The sequence below is a fragment of the Notamacropus eugenii genome, chromosome 3 (genome assembly GCF_028372415.1).
Source record: "Notamacropus eugenii isolate mMacEug1 chromosome 3, mMacEug1.pri_v2, whole genome shotgun sequence".
Lineage (NCBI taxonomy): Eukaryota > Metazoa > Chordata > Mammalia > Diprotodontia > Macropodidae > Notamacropus > Notamacropus eugenii.
Window position 1 is genome coordinate 65,011,996 of NC_092874.1, and position 20,608 is coordinate 65,032,603.

General features: G+C 40.3%; 1 protein-coding gene across 9 annotated transcripts in view; it reads left to right on the top strand.

The window, feature by feature from the left end:
* Window positions 1-20,608, top strand: part of KIAA1217 (KIAA1217 ortholog) — a 564,412-nt gene that overhangs the window by 185,146 nt on the left and 358,658 nt on the right. For all 9 annotated transcript variants that reach the window (XM_072651714.1, XM_072651715.1, XM_072651718.1 and 6 more), the window contains exon 2: window positions 4,027-4,310. In XM_072651714.1, coding sequence (XP_072507815.1) covers window positions 4,027-4,310 — 284 coding nt within the window. The remainder of the gene's footprint in view (window positions 1-4,026; window positions 4,311-20,608) is intronic.

Sequence of the window (20,608 nt, forward strand, 5' to 3'; positions counted from 1 at the left end):
CTTAACCTGAGAACTCTGGAATTTAGCTACAATATTCCTAGAAGTTTTTCTTTGGGGATCTGTTTCAGGAAGTGATTGGTAGATTCTTTCAATATTTATTTTACCCTCTGGTTCTAGAATATCAGGGAACTTTTCCTTGATAATTTCATGTCTAGGTTCTTTTTTTGATCATGGCTTTCAGGTAGTCCCATAATGTTTAAATTGTCTCTCCTGGATCCATTTTCCAGGTCAGTTGTTTTTCCAAAGAGATATTTCACATTGTCTGCTATTTTTTCATCCCTTTGGTTTTGTTTCATAATTTCTTGATTTTTCATAAAGTCATTAGCTTCCTTCCGCTTCATTCTAATCTTTAAGAAATTATTTTCTTCAGTGAACTTTTGGATCTCCTTTTCCATCTGGCCAATTCTGCTTTTTAGGGCATTCTTCTTGTCTTTGGCTTTTTGGATCTCTCTTGCCATTTGGGTTGGTCTATTTTTTAAAGTGTTATTTTCTTCAGCATTTTTGGGTCTCCTTTAGCAAGCTGTTGACTCATTTTTCATAATTTTCTTGCATCACTCTCATTTCTCTTCCTAATTTTTGCTCTACTTCTCTTACTTGATTTTCAAGGTCCTTTTTGAGCTCTTCCATGGCCTGAGACCAATTCATGTTTTTCTTGGAGGCTTCTGAGAAAGAAGTTTTGACTTTGTTTTCTTCTGTTTGCATCCTTTGGTATTCCTTGTCACCAAAATAGATTCTATAGTCTGATTCTTTTTCTGGTTTTTGCTCTTTTCCCCAGCCATTTACTTGACTTTTGAGCTCTTTGTCAAGGTAGTTCTTTGCTTCCAGTGGGGGTAGGGAATGTACTGTCAGCTACTTGATCCTCCCACGATCTGTGGGCCTAGAGCTCCGGAAACAGTAGATGTCTCTGCCCCTGCTACTGCTGTGGGTGCTGCAAGTTCCTCTGCCCCCTCCCCCCTCAGCTGCCCTGGGGCTGGGGCTGGGGCCAGACCATTTCACTCTCCTGCACTGGTCCCACAGGCTTTCCCCACTGACCTTTTTTGACCTTTTTGGTGTCCTTAAGTCTGGAAACTGGCACAGGTGCGAGAGATTCAGTCTCCCCAAGGCCAGCTCAGGTCCTGTCTGTGCCAGTGCAGCCCACACTGGACTGTGCCATGCTCCCAGTGTGGTGCAATAGATACTACCCAGCAACCTTCCAGGCTCTCTTGGGCTGGGGAATTGCTTCACTCCATCATTCTGTGGGTTCTGCAGCTCCAGAATTTGTTTAGAGCCATTTTTTACTGGTATATGGCTGGGCTTGGGGGCAGCATTCTAGAAAGTGTGTGCTGTTACTCCACCATCTTGGCTTCACCCCCATGAGATAATATTCCTGAATTCTTAGCCAAGTGCCTGGCACACAGTAAGCACTTAATAAATGCTTGTTTCCTTCCCTTCCTTTCTTCTTTCACCTCCTATTTCCTCATCTCTCAAGTGATAATTTTTTTTTTAGGATCAAATGAAACAATATATGCAAAACACTTTGGCAGACTTTAAAGTGCTACAAAGATGTAAGCTATTGTATGTATTTCATGTGGTACCACAAAAATTGCTCTAATATGGTAGAGCAAGAAGAAACATTTAGTCATGTGGCGTTCTACTCTGCAAGAGTCTGGAAAACATTTTCTTAATTATCAGAGAAAGACTATATTATGCCCACTAGAGTTTGGTTTTATTTTAATTATCTGAGTGTTGGCAAATGATTTTTTGTACTGTTAACTAGAATATTCGGTTCATTCCAATGCCACCCCTTTTAGAAAGCTTTTCTTGCCATCAGCAGGAAAAAATATTCCTGCTTAGCCTCATATTATCACATTATTTTGTAATGACCTAATAATGCCCTTAGCATTTTGTGCATAAAAGCATTGGAGAGGGGGGTGAGGTTGGGGAAGTGGCCTCTGAGTCAGAAAGTTTTACCTTTTATATGTGCTGGGGGTGTGGGCCTGTGCGTACCTCTTAATGCTCCCTGGAAACTTTCTAAGACATCATTTCTCCAAACTGAAGAGCAAATGAGTAGGGAGAGGGAATTTGCCCACTAGAAATTTCTAGTGCCAATGACATCACAAATCTGGTCCAAGAACAAAGCTAGTTACCTTTGCCTCTTGTCTCCCTTAACTTTGTATTCACTGCTATCACCCTTATAATGCTTATATTCAGCAGATGCTTAATATTAAGAATCTGTGATGTGCAAACATAGACCCAATTAGGTGGCTCAGTGGATAGACCACATTGGGGGGTGGGGGGGTGGGGCTGGAGTCAGGAAGATTCATCTTCCTGAGTTCAAATCTGTCCTCAGACACTTACTTGCTGTGTGACTCAGGGCAAGTCACTTAACTGTGTTTGCCTCAGTTTCCTCATTGGTAAAATGAGCTAGAGAAGAAATTAGTGAATCGCTCCAGTATCTTTACCAAGAAACCCTGTGAACAGTATTGATGTGATAGGTTCCAGAGGGCCATGAAGACACAATTGGACACAACTGAACAACAAATTCTTAGGTTCCTTCTAGAGTGACTCAGAGATAGTTCATAGATTCAGAGCTAAAAGGGACTTCAGTGACCATCTTATCCAAGACCGCTTGTTTTTCAGATGAGGAAACTGAGACCCAGAGAGATTAAGTCAATTGCTCAAGATGACACATGTACCAGTAAATGGTAGAACTGGGATTTGAACTCAGGCCCTCTGACTTCAGAGACAACATTCTTTCCTCTATGCCATGATGACTGCCTCCAATCTCCAAATTCATTCTGGTGCATCCATCAAGTCATTTCCCTCTCCACAGTCATTTTCTTGTAGCATTCAGTTCAATTGAATTTTGCCCAAATGTTTGTTTTCTACATCTCTATAATCATTATCTCTAACGGTGTTTTCATTTTTGCTTTGTTTATGCAAATAAAGAGAAAATAGAATTTTTCAAGTAGATCATGGTCCAGTGAGACTGCTACTTCTACTCAGGGCAGTCATTATTTTTTGACCCTAACAATGAATCAAATATTTTAGGATTCAGCACCTGATTATGAAGACCTCACAAGCAATTCTGTTGTCAACATGAAGTGTTCAATCAAATATCCAGGCGAAATCATCAGAGGGATCTTTGGGGTGATATAAGCTCCCTTTTTCAGAGAGGCCAGAGAGGCTGAGTGGTAACATAATTATTATAACCAGTCAAAGAAGGTATTTTGGTTTTGAACAACCCCAAGGTGGGGGGAAATCAGAAATAATAGGACCTTCAAGTGAACTTAGATGTTTCTAATATGTAATTTTTGAATATTTTACCTGGATTTTGTTTTCTTTTTCCTTTACCATTGTCAAAAGAAATAAAATCTTAGCTCACATTTCTTTCTCTTTTTAAAAATTATTAATTTGTTTTCACATCATTTTAATTTCCAAATATCTCTCCCAGCTCCCATCAAGTTATATTTTGGGAAGAGATTTTTAAAAAGAAAGAGGACAAAAGCAGTTCAGTGAAATCAAACAAGACTGACAAAATATGCAGTATTCCACATCTGTGGTGGAAGTGAGGAAAGCATATGCTTTCACCCTTCAGCCAGACCAAACTTCTTGGTTACTATCATGTCATAGAGTTAAGTTTTTAGGTTTTTACACACACACACACACACACACACACACACACACACACACACACACACACACACACCTTTTTTTTTTTTTTTAATACAAAAGAAAATGGTCTGCTTCATTCTGCGATCCAATTCCATAGTTCTTTCTGTGGATGTGGAAGGCATTTTGCCTCAAGAGTCCATTGGGAATTTTTCAGATCCTTGTGTTGCTATGAAGGACTGTCTACCAGAAAAATTCCTTGCACACTGTGGTTGTTGCTGTGTACAAAATTTTCCTGGTTCTGCTCCTTTTACTCAGCATCAGTTCATATAACACACCTTTCTTAACAGTGTTATAATAATTTGTCTCATAGATCCTCAAATGAGATTGTGAAGGAGAGATTTTTAAGAGGACTTGTATTCTTTCACCTTTCAGATCAGGGGAAAAGCAATCTGCATGTGACGTCCTCTGAAGATGCAGGATGTCTCCGAACCAAGGACCGCCTTGCTAACGGAAACAGTCGTCTCTCAGTTTCCAAGTCTTCCCGCAATATCCCAAGGAGACACACTGTAGGTGGGCCCCGTAGTTCCAAAGAGATCCTGGGAATGCAAACATCTGAGATGGATAGGAAGAGAGAAGCTTTCCTGGAACATCTGAAACAGAAATACCCTCACCATGCTACAGCCATCATGGGTCACCAAGAAAGGCTGAGAGATCAGGTAGGAAACATGGTGGTGGCTCTACTGGGTGGGGGGGGGGGGGGGGGGAATGGAAGCCTTTTATTTGGAGAAATGGACAGTTTTATTTTTATCTTGATATCTGGAGCCTCTAGTACAGTTTCTTGAACATTCTTTATCTGGTATGGAATAAAGTAAAGTGACTTTCAACTGGAGAACATTGGAGTTGAAAAGGAGTTTTGGATAAACTAGAGAAAGGAATCCAGTGTTGAGAAGAGCCTTGAGTACATAGTAGATGAGAATAGAAGATGTGGTTGAGGGAGACACAGAGCATAAGAGCTATTTTCAAGGATTTGAAGGGCTACCATTTGGAAAGAATGAGAAAATTGTTTTTGCTTGACCCTAGAGAAAGGCACAAGGAGGTAACTGGTGAACATTTCAGGAAGACAAATTCAGACCAAGTGTAAGGAAAAAAACTTCCTAACAATTATTGCTATCCGTTTACAACATTGGTAGGTAGTGAGTTTCCTGTCCTTGGAGGTCTTCAAGCAGAGGGTGAATGACCACCTGTTGGCTATCTTGTAGAGGGAATTCACTTTTGGGTACATATTGGACCAATTAGTTGCTGAGGTCCCTTATAACTCCAAACCATGGTATACTTGGTCATGTCTTCTGGAGGAGGCCATGGTCTTACTGCCTGATGTGCCTTTCAAGGCTCTGTAGCAGGACCAGGAGAAAGGGAACAGGGTACAAAATGAATAAGGAGGCATCAAGAGGAATGAGCTCCTTGGCTCCATAGACCTTATCCTTGATTTTTGTATGGAGGTAGTAGGAATAGACAGGAGGTCAGAGAGAAAAAAGCCTATATAATCAATGTTCAGCTGACTCATCCTACCATTGGAAGTAGCATTGGGACTTAAATGCCACCAGCCACCCTTAATGGTATTTCACAGGGTATGTATCTTGTAGCAAAGGTTTGGGGGAAGATGTCTGGTTGATGGGCTTGGGATGTGCCACCCCCACCTCCACCTCTTGTGAAGCTGACTGGCTTTCTGCCGCAGAAGTTTGTTTGTTTTTGCTTGCTTTGCTCTTTACTGTTCCCAGATACCTGTCTCTCCCCCTCACCTATCTTGACAGCCACACTGACATCACCCAACTGTGGCCTGGGATGCTATTTGTTCTTGGCTGGATGCAATTACTTTATAGCAGACGACAGCAGGTTTGGGGGTGTGAGAGATATGATACCTCGATGGACCTCACAAACTAAGCAGAGAATCTTATCAGGCTGGCCTACAAATATACAAAGAAGAAATAAAGAACCCAGACTGGAGAGGATGAGGGTGGGGGAGTGGAAGGGTGGGAGGGAGATGGTGATTGGTATTGATTTTTAACCTTAACCAGAAAGGTCAATGCAATGCTTTATGGCTGAGAATTTTACCTGTTAGACATTCAAGTTAAATCTGTATAGACAGGTTTTACACAATTTTTAGTTTTAAGAAGTCCTTTTAGATATTTATGATTTCTCTCAACTGCACCCTTGCCACCTATAACCCACCAACTTTTGATTATCATACTAATGAAGGATAATATTAAACTTGGATAATTAAAATCTACACTTTATTCTGAAATGTAATTTTAATTCTCAATGTCAGCTTCCTCTTTGAACCCTTTATCTGAGTTGCTAATAATTAAACTGATTGTTTCATATCCAATTTATCATCATCATCATCACACAATGAAAAATCAGAAAGTATGAGAATCTGGAGCAGGATTCTTAACCTTTTCTGTGTTGTGAACTTTTTTGACAATATGATGAACCCGATAGACTCTTTTTCATGTAAAGAAAGTATGTAGGATTACAAAAGAAATCAATTATATTGAAATACATATTTTTTTCCCATGTAAGTTGACCGATCCCCTAAAATTTATCCATGGACCTCCTCTTTCAAACCCTCGATAGAGATTTGAAGAATGTACAGCCAGAATAATCAGTTTCTCAGTAATTATGAAATGGATATATAACTTCATTAGAGATGAGTATAGGGAATAATCTTGTCTAGTTTAGGCATCCATGAGAAAAGGAGATCTCAAAATTCAAGGAAAGATTATTCAAAGGATTTTGTTTTGAGCTTAAACCAAAGGAAGTGGGGATTAATTTTAGTAATAATATTCAGTTAAGGAAAAATTCTTGATGGATAAGAAGAAATGAACTCATACTTCAATCAGTGGATTTAGACTTTAAAATATAATTTCTTGATAAAAAAATTTACATCAAACATCAAACCAAATATATATATATATGAAACTAGAAGAAAAAATGGAATGAAACCTCATCTCTTGGGAATGACTTAAATCAGATATTGCCTGGAGTCGGGGATGGAAGGAATGACCTGTAAAGGTCATTTAGCACCAAGATTCGGTGATAGGCTTAAGTGTCCCTTCTGCAATGATCCAAGGGTGGGGAAACTGCCTCCTTGAAGCCACATGTAGCCTTCTAGGTCCTTGGGTGCAGCCTTTTGACTGAGTTCAAGTTTTACAGAACAAATCCATTTATGAAGGAGATTTATTCTGTGAAGTTTGGATTCAGTCAAAGGGCCATACTTGAGGACCTAGAGGGCCACATGTGGCCTCGAAGCTGCAGGTTCCCCACCTCTGAGTTCTAACCACAGGAAGCCCACAGGAGAAAACCCCATTGGCTTTTTACCGCTTTCCTTAGAGGCAAAAGATTTATTAGCAGGCTTATATCTGGTCGTGACAATGCGGAGCTAGGCAGTGGAGGGGTACATGCCCAGGAATACAAGCAAACATTCTAGCCAGAAGAATCCACCCTCCCACTCCTTGGCCCCAAACTGGCACTTGAAAGGTCCCAAGTCCTCCTATCCAGGTTTTAATGTCAGAGAGCTGCATGAGGGCTCTGCCAGTTTGAAGTTTGTTCAAGTATATTCTGTTTATTAACGAAGGCAGATGACATGCAGAAAGAACAGGAACAGAAGGAGGGGAAAGGTGGAGCCAGGGGTGTTGCAAAAGCTTAAAGATCATCTTAAATGATTTTGAACCAGACAACGTTATTATGTCCCATAACCTTGTTTGTCCCGTTCCATGTGGGTAGCATGGGGGCCTTTAGGGAATGTGGCATGATGGGAGTGGGTGGAGACAGGTAGGAAATGGGCTAAAAGTTAAAGGAGAATGACTTAAAAGCAGGGAATTTTGCCTTGGATTGTGTATTTAGGCCAAGGTAATCCAATTAACTTTATAAATTCTGGAGTAGGCAGGAGCTGCCTGGCTTACAAAATTATATGATCAAACCCTCTCTCACCCAAACTGCTATCAGCCTTTCCTTATTTTCAGTAGGAAGAAAGTGGGTGCTGGGGATGTGGAAGCACCATGCACAGATTCCCACAGGGTACTTTCATGGTTCCAGAGGGCAGCTAGATGGCACAGAGGACAGGGCATTAGGCCTTGTAGTCATGAAAACCTGACTTCAAACCCAGTCTCAGACACTTACTAGCTGTGTGATCCTGGGCAAGTCATTTAACCTTGTTTGCCTCAGTTTCCTCATCTGTAAAATGAGCTGGAGAAGGAAATGACAAATCACTCTAGTATCTCTACCAAGAAAACCTCAAATGGTCACAAAGAGTTGACCAGGACTCAAACAACAGAACAACAAAATGGTTCCAGGGCTATGGACAGTAGTTGAATGTAATGGAAGTTTGTAATGTACCAACATTTCCATTTGGTTTAAGGAAACCAGTTTTTGACAAGGATCAGAGACCCAAGGCGCAGGTAAATTGAACAATTGACCCCAGGTAAAGGAAGGCATGGAGTATTTATATAGTAGCTGCTGTGTGCCAGGCACCGTGCTAAGGCTTTTACAAATATTATCTCAGTTGATTCTCACAACAACAAGCCTGAGAAGCAGGTGCTACTATTTCATATTTATGTTTTACATTGGAGGTAACCGAGGCAAACAGGTTAAATAACTTGCCCAGAGCTAGTGTCTGAGGCTTCATTTGAACTCAGATCTTCTAACTCCAGGTCTAGAGCTCTATTCACTATGATACCAGAATAAGTATCTGGGGTAGTATTTGAACCTGGACCCTCTGATTCTAGACTAGAGCTAGTATTTCCATTGTGAGGTTGAGGGTGTGTGTGTGTGTGTGTGTGTGTGTGTGTGTGTTATATATAGTTAGAAAAATCTGCATTTAAATCTTCCCTTACACACTTACTAGCTATGAGACCCTGGGTACACCTCAGTTTCCTCATCTGTAAAATGGGGATAATAATAGCACCTACGTCATAGGGTTGTTGTAAACATCAAATCAGACAATATTATCAAGTGCTTTGCAAACTTATAAGTCATATATAAATGCTAAGTATTATTTCTGTTCTTATTACAACAAAACCAAAAAGATACAATTGGTGGGCAGTATATATTCCAAATACAGGCATAGATTTAGCACTGGAAGTGTCATTCTAGCCCATCTAATTGGAGATGGAGCCCTTAAGACATAAAGTGACTTGCCCAAGGTCACACAGATAACAGGTAAGATATACTCTGCACCCAGGTCTTCTGTCTCCAGACCCATGCTGTGTCCTATTTTTCCCCCACCCCACCCTACTCCACCACTGCACCACTCAGCTGTTCTGTGTAAGGTCTGCAATGGACAGAAATCCTAAGGCAAGAAAAATCATCTGAGATTAATCATAAATTAATTACCAAAATCCATTCATCACTCATGGGGAAGGCAAGAAGTGATCAGAGTTGATTGGATTTTTGTTTTGTTTTGTTTTCAGTTTGACCTAGACAAGGTGGGAGGAAAATAAAATGGATGAAAGTGTTTGGGGGGGGGCATACTTACTGGGTGCTCTGGAGCTGTGGCACCTTGAGAGTCAAAGCATGGATTATTTTTTTTCTTCGTGCCATCACTGAAGTAAATGGAGCTTTTCATGGTGTGTCTCAATTGGTTCAGGGTATAGACTTATAGGGCTCTAAATCCTCTACACGGAAGTGTACCAGAACTGAATAAGGAAGCTAGGCGTCAGGGCTAATCCAGAGCTTCCTGTTGGAGCATCCTTCTGCCCTAATTCCTTATCCTAAAGAAGGGGTACCCTTCGTAGACCAAGGGCCCATGATGCTCCCTTCCCTGCCTCCCCAGTCTTCCCTGCCTCCCCAGTCATCCCTGCCTCCCTACCCATAGTCCCTCCTCCTCACAGGCTTAGTTTGCATCACAATCCAGCCAATCAGTGGCCTGTTGGAATTCCTTGAAGAGAAATCTTTAGCAATCAACCCAGCTATCTGGATTCTATTGTATAACTGGGGAGTTGTGAGTTAATCCTCTACACTCCCACCACACCAGCCTGGACTAGGGGTTTGGGGGAGGGCTGGGGAAGAAAGCAAGTTGTGATGTAGAACTGGGATAGTTTGGGTTATTTTTACCCCCAGGTATATTGACCTGAGACCTAACTATGGTGCCTTTGGGCAAGAAGAAAATAAAAACAATTTTTAAAAAAAAAATTAAGACTGGGGCAAGGCTCCCAGATCCTTTGGGAACCTCTTTGCTAAGTGCTTTTTTTCTTGCCAGATTTAATTGTTTTTACTTTTTTTCAACTGATTTTTAATCACTTTGAGAGTTGCTCATAGTTGGGAGTACTGGGATGTGTTGTTAGTAAAAGGATTGTTTATCGAGCGATGCTTTGGACCACAAGCAAAATAACCACTTGGACAGTTCCAGACATCAGAGAGCCTTGCAGCTCACTATACTCTCCCTCCCCCAACCATACACCCAAGGCTAATCCCTGACTGATTCCCAACTAAAGACAGCATCAGGACTGAAGTTCTGTTGGGGGAGAGCCAGCATTGGACACTTTAAAAAGATCTCTACATCTGGTATCTTATATGAAATACTCCCACATTAGGGAAATCCATATTCAGATTCCCTGGATGCTCCCCCCATTGTAAAAATGCCTAAGGCTCTAAAATCTACATTCTAACACTGGGAAATTCTTGTCTGAAAATTTGTATCTGTCTCCTTGTGACCTGGCTTGTCTAGAATCATTATCTCTGAAAGTTACTGAAAAGCTGAGAGGTATTATCTTTTTTTTCTCCCTCTCCTAAAATATAGCAATCATTGTACCATAATATATGTGTGTGTATTAATCACAATCATCATTACTGCCTGACTGACTCCAAACACCTTCTCCAATTTTAAATGTAGACTCAGCTCCTGTCCTTAAAAAAAACTCCACAATCATCCGGTTTCCTATTAGTAGTCTAATGGAGGCAGAACAGTATTCTGGTTTGGAATGAATGAATAATCATTTTTTAAAATATTATGCCACATACTGGGATTACAAATGGAAGAGAGAGGAAGCCTATACCTCCAAGGAACTCACACCCTAATTGAGGGAGAGACATCACTTGTAGGACAGTTCAGCTGCTGGTTGGGTGGAAAGGGCTGAATGACCCTAGCAAAACCAGTGGAATCAGTGCCCGGCTCCTAGCATGGTGCTTAGCTCTTATTAGGTACTTTATATAATGGTCCGGAGGTCCTTCCTGTGCTTTCGCAGGTCAGATAGCGTTGCCTGGGCATCTGTAGGGTCCAGCATCAGGGCTAATAGTAAGGTACAGAAGAACTTGTTTTAATTTAAATCAGCAAATATCTGAGAACAAACTACATCTAAAGTCTTCAAAGAAAGCATTGTCACATTTTAAAGTACAACTCTGCCCCTTAGAGTCTGGCTTTCACTCCCTAGAAATATTACCAGAAAATAGCACATAGTATGTACCATGGAGAAGGAAGAGAGTGTGAGAAAGGAAGGAAAGAAATTAGGTAAGGGTAAAGAGGCCATGTGTGTGTGACTCCTCAGAGAACATGGATGGAATGTATACAACTGAGGAAGAAAGAGGGTTTCTGGGCATTTATGTGGAAGAAGAGAGAAGGATTTTCTCTCATCAAGCAACTGAAAAGAATGTCTCACTTTCCTCTTGGAACAACTAGGATATACATCTTTTTTTTTGTTATCATCAAGAAGATGGAAGATTTGGAACCAGAGGACCTGGGTTCATATGATAGGTCTGTCTCTTACTTCCTGAGTGACTTCAATCAAGTCATTTTTCTCCTATGATCTGTTTTCTCATCTGTAAGGTAGGGGAGATAGTTTAGAATCTATGACCTAAGGTCCCTTTTAGCTCCACCTCAATTATCCCATAATGAGTAATGGAAGCCTCTAATGGGTATGCAACCAGGTAGAGTGTGGTGCAGTAAGACAAGTTGGGGCAGCATGGAAATGGCAGCAGATGAGCTAGCAAGTAGTACCTGAGGCTAGCCAAGTTAGGAGCTGTGTGCAAATATGCCTGGGAGTCATGTATTGCCAGACAGGTACAAACCTGGATTGGAGCTGGGGGAACAGGTCATCCTAGGTACAGACTCAATCCTTAACCAAAGTCTGAAAGCTTCAGGGACCCATTGAAGAATATACTCTGGCTAAGCCCAGGTCTTCCCTTATTAGAGCCATGAGTTTGGGAGGCTCCTGTCTTTCAGTCTCCTTTGGGGATAAAGTGGAGACTAAGAAGAACAAGAAGGTAGCTTCTACTTGCTATGGCCTCATTATTCCTTTCTTGTCCTTGCATTATAGATCTCTACTAAGAATAACCTTCAGAAACTTCTGACTCAGCTTTCCCATTTTCCAGTTAAGGAAACTGACAGTCAAGGAGGATACCTGTCTTGAATAAATGGTTCATTTTTTTCAGTGCTGTTCCTTGTCTTGGTCTGTTGGCATGATAAACAACTGCCTGTCTTGACCTAAATTTACTTTGGAAGTTCCCAGTTTTAAGACTGAGGGCAGGGAATTAAACCAGGTATTATTTAAAAACCATAACCATCACCACCACCACCAAGGATAACTACACAATTGTAATATAAATCTATGAGTGTCGAGAGTGTGAGTAAGACCCAGCAGGCTATATGTTTGAAAAACAATTATTCTTCAACAAAAGGCAGCATGGACATCATGGACAGAGGTTGACTTTGGAATCTGGAAGACCTGGGTTCTAATCTTGCTTCTGATACACACTGACTGTGTATTCTTGGGCAAGTCACTTTACACTTTGGTACACAATATAGCTTGCTAAAATTCCAATTTTAGGTTGTCAATAGCCACTTATTAAGCACCTTTAATATACCAGGTATTGTGTGAAGTGTTGGGTATAAAAATACAAGTACAAAAAAGAAAGGCAGTTTACAGTCTGATGGAGGAAGACATCATGCAAAAGATGAAAAAGGGAAGGGGGAGCAAGGGTATGGTGGAGAAGTCCAGAGAGGTCCACAAGTCTGCACCTAGATGGCAGATGAGGAGATGGTTGGCCTGGACCACTTCCTTAAGTGAAAGTTTTGGAGTTTGCCAGTCAAAGGGGCAGAAGATATTAATGAGGTGTGAGTACCAAGGCTGACTGGATCTTGTACAATGATGAATGATGAAATTTCCCCATGATAGATTTCCTGGAGTGTAATGACATGATGGTAGAATGCCAAAGAACTCCAAAAGAATATACTGAGTGGGAAATAAAGATATGACTGACCCACACTCACTCTTTAAATGGAAGTTTTGAAGGTTTTTTTGCAGAGAGAATACTGGTAAACTTTCCTCCCCAGAAGCTTCCAGCATCAGTTAAATCACAGATCTAAACCTCCCTCCCCAAATACCTCAAGAGCTCACTACTTTGCACCCTTGAACCCTAGAATTACAGCATGGGACAAATGAGAGTCAGGCGGCTGCACGAAAGGATTCTTTGACTTTTTGACTTTTAAGTGATCTCTGCTGGATCACACTTTAATCAGTCTATAGAGACCCAGAAGTCTAGTCAAGATCTTTGCCCTATTTTTATACGAGCCCCCTTTCCTGCCTTGGAAGAACTCTTAACTTTGTCTAGTATTTATACTGTTTAATGATTCCTTAGGGCTTCAATGGAGGCAACCAGTGGTGCAGTAAATAGAGTGACAGACCTAGAATTAGGAAAACATGAGTTCAAATCTCGCCTCTGACACTTACTAGCTGTGTGACCCTGGGCAAGTCACTTCACCCTGTTTGCCTCAGTTTCTTCTTCTATAAAATGGGCTGGAGAAGGAATGGCAAACTACTCCAATATCTTTGCCAAGAAAACCCCAAATGGGGTCATGAAGAGTTAGACACCACTGAAACACCTGAATCACAGTAAAAACAGCAATGCTTCAATGAGAGTTCTAGATGACAGAAAAAGATAAAACACCACCAATTAATGAAAAGCCCAGATGGTATCCTTGCATCACGTGTCTGTTTTGTTGTAGAGCTACTGAGGAAACAGCCCAGTTTCAAGCATCCTGCACATTTGATGATTGGGCACCAGGAAAGCCATTAAATGCCAAAAAGCCTCCCTTTTTAAAGGGGTCTGACTAAATTGTCCCCAAATGTGAACTTCTAAAGTTAATTAAGTTCTAGGCATTTGGTTGTAAATGGATTTTAGTCTAGGAAGAGTGCCGAAATAATAAAGCATCTCGTTTTATTAGTCACCTATTTTAAATGATTATTTTTACTCTGGAGAGCCAGTTTGTGTAACGTACAGAATGTCCCGATGTGGCTTCACAAGACCTTGAGGCAACTTCCTTGCTCTATGACTTTGGGTGACTCACTTGACCTCTGGGCTTCAGTTTTCACATTTACAAAATGGAGATAATACTACCAATACCTTCCCCTCCCCCCCATTACTTCCCTTCCCCATTGATTTGAATAAGATAAGGTACATACATGTACTCTGTAAACAGGAATTATTATATAAATGAAACCTTATTAGTCAGAGAAAAAAATAGTTTAGCTCAGGTTTGTGTTAACCTCTATCTCTTATGACCAAAACCTGAAATATGAGCACAGCTGATAATGATCAGGCATTACCCCTCTGTGTGTGTGTGTGTGTGTGTGTGTGTGTGTTTATTTTCATACCCAGTTATCTTCTCAGTTGTGACTGAGTCCCTGCTTTTCTCTTCCTTATTTTTATTTTTAAGTTCCAGAAAATGTTTTCTGATTGAACAGGCTATGTAAATTTGGGCAGGTTGAGCAAAGGAGTAGTACAGATCTCTTTCTGGTGTCATTTCTTCCAAAAGATAGATCTAGAAGAACAAGAAGAGACAGATCCACAGGAACATTTGGAGTGTATAAACTGCTGGGGGAAATAGTCTCTGTTTGTTTTAAAGGTTGAAAGAAACTTGCTTGTTTGAAATGTCACCAAATTTGGGAAGGTACGTTCTTCAGTCATCGCCCATCAGGTCACGGTCATTGCTTAACTACACAATTTGGAACAGCTTTGCTTTCATGCACTGTCCTCTCTCCAGCAAGGAAGCAGATGTTTAAGGAGCCTTTCATCTGCAGGGACAGTCTTTCAACTCTTACTCTGGAAACATGCAAAAATCAGCTTAATCACATTGTGATTCCAATTTGTGCATAAAGTAACTGTCTAAGTTCATGGAAATATAGGACCAACATTTTAGATTCTCCTACAAGGGGTGACAATAAGTTTGAAAATCCCATGTGCTCCTCCAATACAGAGAATGAGAAAGTTGTTTTGAGTTTGTTTGGTTTTTTGAATCTTGTTACAATTGGTTTTTGGAGTCAGAGGAGAGCAGTAGAAGGGAACTTGCCTTTCTATGATTTATTGATATCAAAATTGAGTATACAGAGAAGAAATGTGTACTTCTGTAAATATAAACAGTCATGGATCTAGTTTGACCTGTTATTGGAATCCATTTTCTGCATATGTCCAGTGAGTGAGGAAGGACCTGGCCAGTCCTTCCAGGACAGCAGACTGACCCTGATGTGGTCCACATCTTGTAAGGTTATAAAGAAATAAATCGTTCATGGATATTTTAGAATCCGATGTATTTAAATATATTATTTGTTTTATGTGCCAATCCAGGGCAAGAAAAAATTCATGTAATTATAAATATGCCCATCAGAAGAAAGCTGGATAATAATGTATAGCTAGGTTGTTACAGTTACTTTGATACATAGTGGTTATGTCTAGGAACCCATCAGTCATCCTAGCTGGTTTTGTGCCTTCCCTACCTAGTGAAAGGGATCAAAACAGATCATCTGAATTCTACAATGTGGATCATGGAGGAAAAAGTAAGACAATAAAACATTAATAATAGTAACTAAGATTTGTATATTAATATATAATTTCACTTGATCCTCAGACCAATCCTATGAAATGAATGCTGTGGATATTATTCTCAATTTCAAGATGAGGAAACTGAAGGTGAGAAAGGTTAAGTGAGGTACCCCAAGCCATACAGTTAGTAAGAAACAAAGGAAATAAGGTTGGGGTTGTTACCTATTGGTAGACACAGCAAGGAGAGAAAGGTATGGATAGTTCATCTTGCCTAGCCTCCAAACGTAGCTCAGCTGTTGGCTTCCCTATTGCTTAGGTCCCCACATCTTTGTCCCCTACCCTTTAGGACTCTGCTTGGCTCAATTCTCAAGGTTTCAGTGGTTTGCCCTTGTCCACTCTAGCCTTCTGTGTGTGACATTTCCATGCTTCAGTGGATTCTTGATATCAATGATGTGGTTATACATTTCACTTCAGAGGTGTAGATTGCAACCCATCTACGCCTTCTCATCCTGTGTGATTGTTGTCCATGGCTTTCCATCTATCCAATGGGATGGCGGTCTGTCTCTATAACCCTGATCATTATGAGGGGACCGGTGAAATGCCGTAGCTGGCTGGCTGGCTGTGATTCCTCACTCTTGATATATGACCAGCCCACTTCCTTTTCTGAGCATACATTTTCTTGATAATGGCTCTTGTGACACCTCTTTGCAGGAGAGGAATCCTTTTTAATATGCTGTCACCCACTTCTATTCACCATGCACTTTGCTCTTGCCCTTTGGGCCCCCACAAATTTATTCCATGTCATATTCCATGCTCTGCAGTCAAAAATAGAATCTCTGGGAAATTGTTGGTATTGAAATGATGGACCTTTGCTATTCAGGAAGCACAAATATTTGACCCACAAATATTAATGCTGTTGATTTTTTTACAGTGAAAATAAAGAAAATGTTTATTAGGCTGCATTTCTGGTACAAGGCTAGGAAAATCCCAAAGTAGAGTCAGACTCTATTTTGGTTTTTAATGCTTATATGATCCCGCAGAACTTGTCCCCTACCTGTTAGGTCCTAAGTTTGGGCCCTGTGGAATCATGATTATCCTAGAGTATGGTCACATCTTGGTCACATCTCAAAACAGTTGGGCACTACTGATTGATGAATTCATCTTCCAGGGAGAAAGCTACCAAGGATGGACAAAGATCTGGAAATAGCACATAGTTGGAACCAAGTGAAAAGAGTTTAATTGCTCTTTGATTCAGTAGAGCAGGACTCAGGCATCAGGTGCCAGGCATGGATCCAGAACAGTGGAAATGGGACAGCAGGAGAGAAGAGTTTTGAACTTGAATTCAGCAATTTGAATTAGCAAGCCTTTGCCAATCACCAGAGATCAGGGATTGGGGTAGACTGGGAGACAGCTCTAAGGCTGAGGCAAAGTTGAGGAGCAGAGCCGAAAACCTAGGCAAATAGTACCAGTTATAGGTCAGGGCTGATCCTAAATAAAACTGTAAAGCTGGTGAAGTTAGTCTTGGAAGTTCTCCTACTTACCTAACTTGTACCAGTTTCCTCCTCCTTTTGTTCTTCTTGATGTGCAGACCTGTGATTTCATTGCTGTGGGGAATTTCCAAGTGTGGAAACTCCTTCCAGAAATGTTGATTGGCAACTCTAATTTCTAATTTTAGAGAGGAGCCTGTGAACCAGGTCAGAGGCAAGACCTGAACCCAGATGTTCCTGCCTTCAAGGCTGGCCCTCTCTTTCCTTTGTGCTTTATATATAGCCTTTCACCTAAACTGGTACCAGGGGAGCTATCCAGCAGTCATTTCACCTAAGAACCCTTATCTCAACTAACCAGATTTAGGTTAATTTTCCCTCATTATCAAATGATTCTTCCCCCTTTCAATGACCAGGAGTGATGTTTTAGAGACGTTTCAAAAATCTGTATCTATAATCAAAGGATGGAGCATGGTATGATGGAAAGACTCACTGGCTTGAGTCGGAGAACCAGCCTCTGAAGTTGATTGTCTCAGCAACCTTGGGCAAGGCAATTAATCAGCTTGGTCCATTTGTAAAATATTGTGGTTGTACTAGATGGTCTCTGAGTTCTCTTCCATGGTTTGGTGATCAAGGGAGGTCATTACTTAATGGGCTTAACAAGATCACTTCTTGTACCATCGGGGTGGCTCGATGCTGAGAGTGCTGGACTTGGAGTCAGGAAAGACCTATAATTGAATCTTGCTTCATATACTTATTCACAAAGTGACCTTGAACAGGTCACTTAACCCTCCTTACTTCAGTTTCCTCATCTGTAAAATGGTAATAATAATAGTACTTACCTCCAAGAATTGGGAGGATCAAATAAGAAAGTATTTTTGACATCCTTTGTAGACATTAAAGCACTGTATACACACTAGCTATTGTGTAACCTATTTTGAAAATAAATTTTTATGTATATTTTTTGTTTTCCCATTGCTTAAATTTCACCCTTTGTCTCTCCTCTCCCTCTCAGAGAGCCATTCAGAATAACAAAGTATACATGTTATCTATTAAGAAAAAATTTCATAGAAGGAAGAAAGCTCAAAGTTACCATTGCAGATTAATATAGAAAAGACCTTTTATAACATTCCTTGCCATATCACAGGTTCAGTTGACTTTTGTTAACTATATGTAGTGCACCTTTCTTACTTTATAAAACCCTTTGGACCATGAGAAGGCAGTCCAGGAGTGTGCCAAATGGCATAGGAAAGATATCTTGCTCAACCTACTAATTTGATTGACTATGTCTTTGGAGTCTTCCCCTATTAATTATATCATTGGATCTCTATCATCTAGACCATGGGAATGAAGCAATGGCACTTAGGCCCTTAGTGGGTGTGGACAAAGTAACTCTAGTAGTCATTAGGAAGATTAAGAGATCTTCTCTGGGCCTTGGGGTGGCTTGTTGTCCATTAGCCTTGCATCCTAAGAGAAATCAAGAATGACTCATTAACTGGATATGCATCTAAGTACCAAGAGACTTTGTTTATTTGGCTTCCACCTACCTACTGGGATCTCCCAGTTTTGCTGCCTAGGATAACTTGGAGAAGGGAATCTTTTTTTAGCTCCTCCAATAAAGATGAACTTATCCCCTTGATCTTGTATATATGCTGAGGAAGTACCACTCATCTTATAAAACACACTCTTCAATGAACAGAATTACATGGGGTCAGTATATGTTTTACCTAGATTGAGAGGAGAGGGAAGGGTGTGTTGTCTTACACCTTGGGATATGGTCCTACCTCTCTTTTCAGATTAAGGTATATCTCATTGTGGTTGTTATCACTTTGCAAACATATAAATACACAAGGACATAGAGATAAGTTAGTAGATGTCAGGTAAGAAGGAAAAAAAGAAAGAAAGGGAGGAAGCAAGCATTTATCATGCACCAATGTGCCAATGCATGGTACTAAGTGCTTTATAAATGTTATTTCACTTAATCCTAACAACCTTGGGAGGTAGATGCTGTAATGATTTCCATTTTACAGCTGAGAAAGTTGAGACAGACAGGGAGCCAGAAGGTATACTAGAAATTATCTAGCCTGCTGCCTTCATTTTATAGATTTGGAAACTGAGGCACAGATGAAGTTTAAGTGATCTGACAGAGTCACCTAAAAATCACAATAACAGAACTAGAATTTGAACTGAGGTTCAAAGACCAAGTATTCTTCAAGCAGTCCAGTCCTCTGGGCTCAAGGGACAGTCTAGAGGCAGATTGTAAATAATGGAATGGGTGAGTTAAAAGTTCTTTGTCAAAAACAAGCTTAGAAATTATGGTAGAGGAAATAGGGGTCCTAAAAGTTAGGACTCAGCTGAGAGTAAGAGAGCGATTGCTATTCATAGACTGATAGAAAGGGACTAATGCAGGATGCAAGAGTCATTTTCTCCAGGAGAAAACATAAGCTATTTCACTCAGTGACTAAGAAGCAAGTTTATAGATCACAGCCTTGTCAGGATATTAAACTTCAAAAATAAAACAAAACAACCTCCTCTCCCCCCAATCTCAACAAAACCACGAACCAACGTGGCAGCAGTTGAGAAATGTTGTCAGTATTACAAACAATAAATGATAAAATGCCAGTATTTGGAAGAAGCCAAGAATGGATGGCAGTGAAAATGGTGACTGGCTTATAAGACAGGGGATGCTAACATTGAAAAGTGGCTGCTCGCCCACTTAAAACTGAAGATACAGTGCAACAGAAAGAAGCCAATAGAATTGGCTAACACTTGCAGAAGTATAGCTGATTAATAGAAACTAAGAATTTAATTCAGCTAAATGATGCTTTAAAAACAGATGGACCTGAAGTCAGGAGAATGGGAGTTCAAATCTAACTTCAGACACTTACTAGCTCTGTGACTTTGGGCCTCAAAATTGACTCAAAAAAGAAAAAAAGAAAGGGAGATGGAATAAGAAAGAGCAGAAAGAAGAGAAGCCCAGGAACAAAAGAGGAAAAGTCTGAAAATCAGGAATGATCTTGCAGTGGCTGAAAAATCACAATCCTGTTTAGACCTATCTTTAATAAGAGAGAAAAGTTATTTTGAAAAATGGGAACCAATGAAGATTTTGCATTAAAAAGGGATTATGTGTTCAGCCTGGCAGTGAGCAAACATTTATTAAGTGCCTACTATGAGCCAGGTACTATGATAGATTTGAGAGATACAAAGACAGAAATAAAAAGACTTCATCTCCTCAATCGATTAATAAAGAGGGGTAACAACTGAAAAAATGTGGACATGGAAAATTCAGTCTTTCCAAGTAATTGGTAAAATAGAATGTTAGAGCTGGAAGGTACCCTACTTTTGACCTAAGGGAAAATTCCAGTAAGATTAATTTACATATCTGTTCGAAAAAGAAATTTTTGTGTGATGTCTTTCCTCATTAGATTGTAAGCTCCTTGATTGTATTTTGGGGTTTTGTATTTTCTTAGTGTGTGTATCCTCAGCTGCTTAGCGCCTAGTAGGTGCTTAATAAATGTTTTTGGACTAAGAGTTAGTTTATTGACAAAATGTGCCATTCTGTTTGTTTTACATAGAGAAGAAGTTAGGTGGCCCAGTGGATAGAATTTTGGACTTGGAACAAGGAAGACCTAAATTCAAATCCATGTTTTGCAGACAAGGAAACTGAAGTTAAGTGTTTTTCCCATTGTCACATACCTAGTAAGTATCTGAGGCAAGAT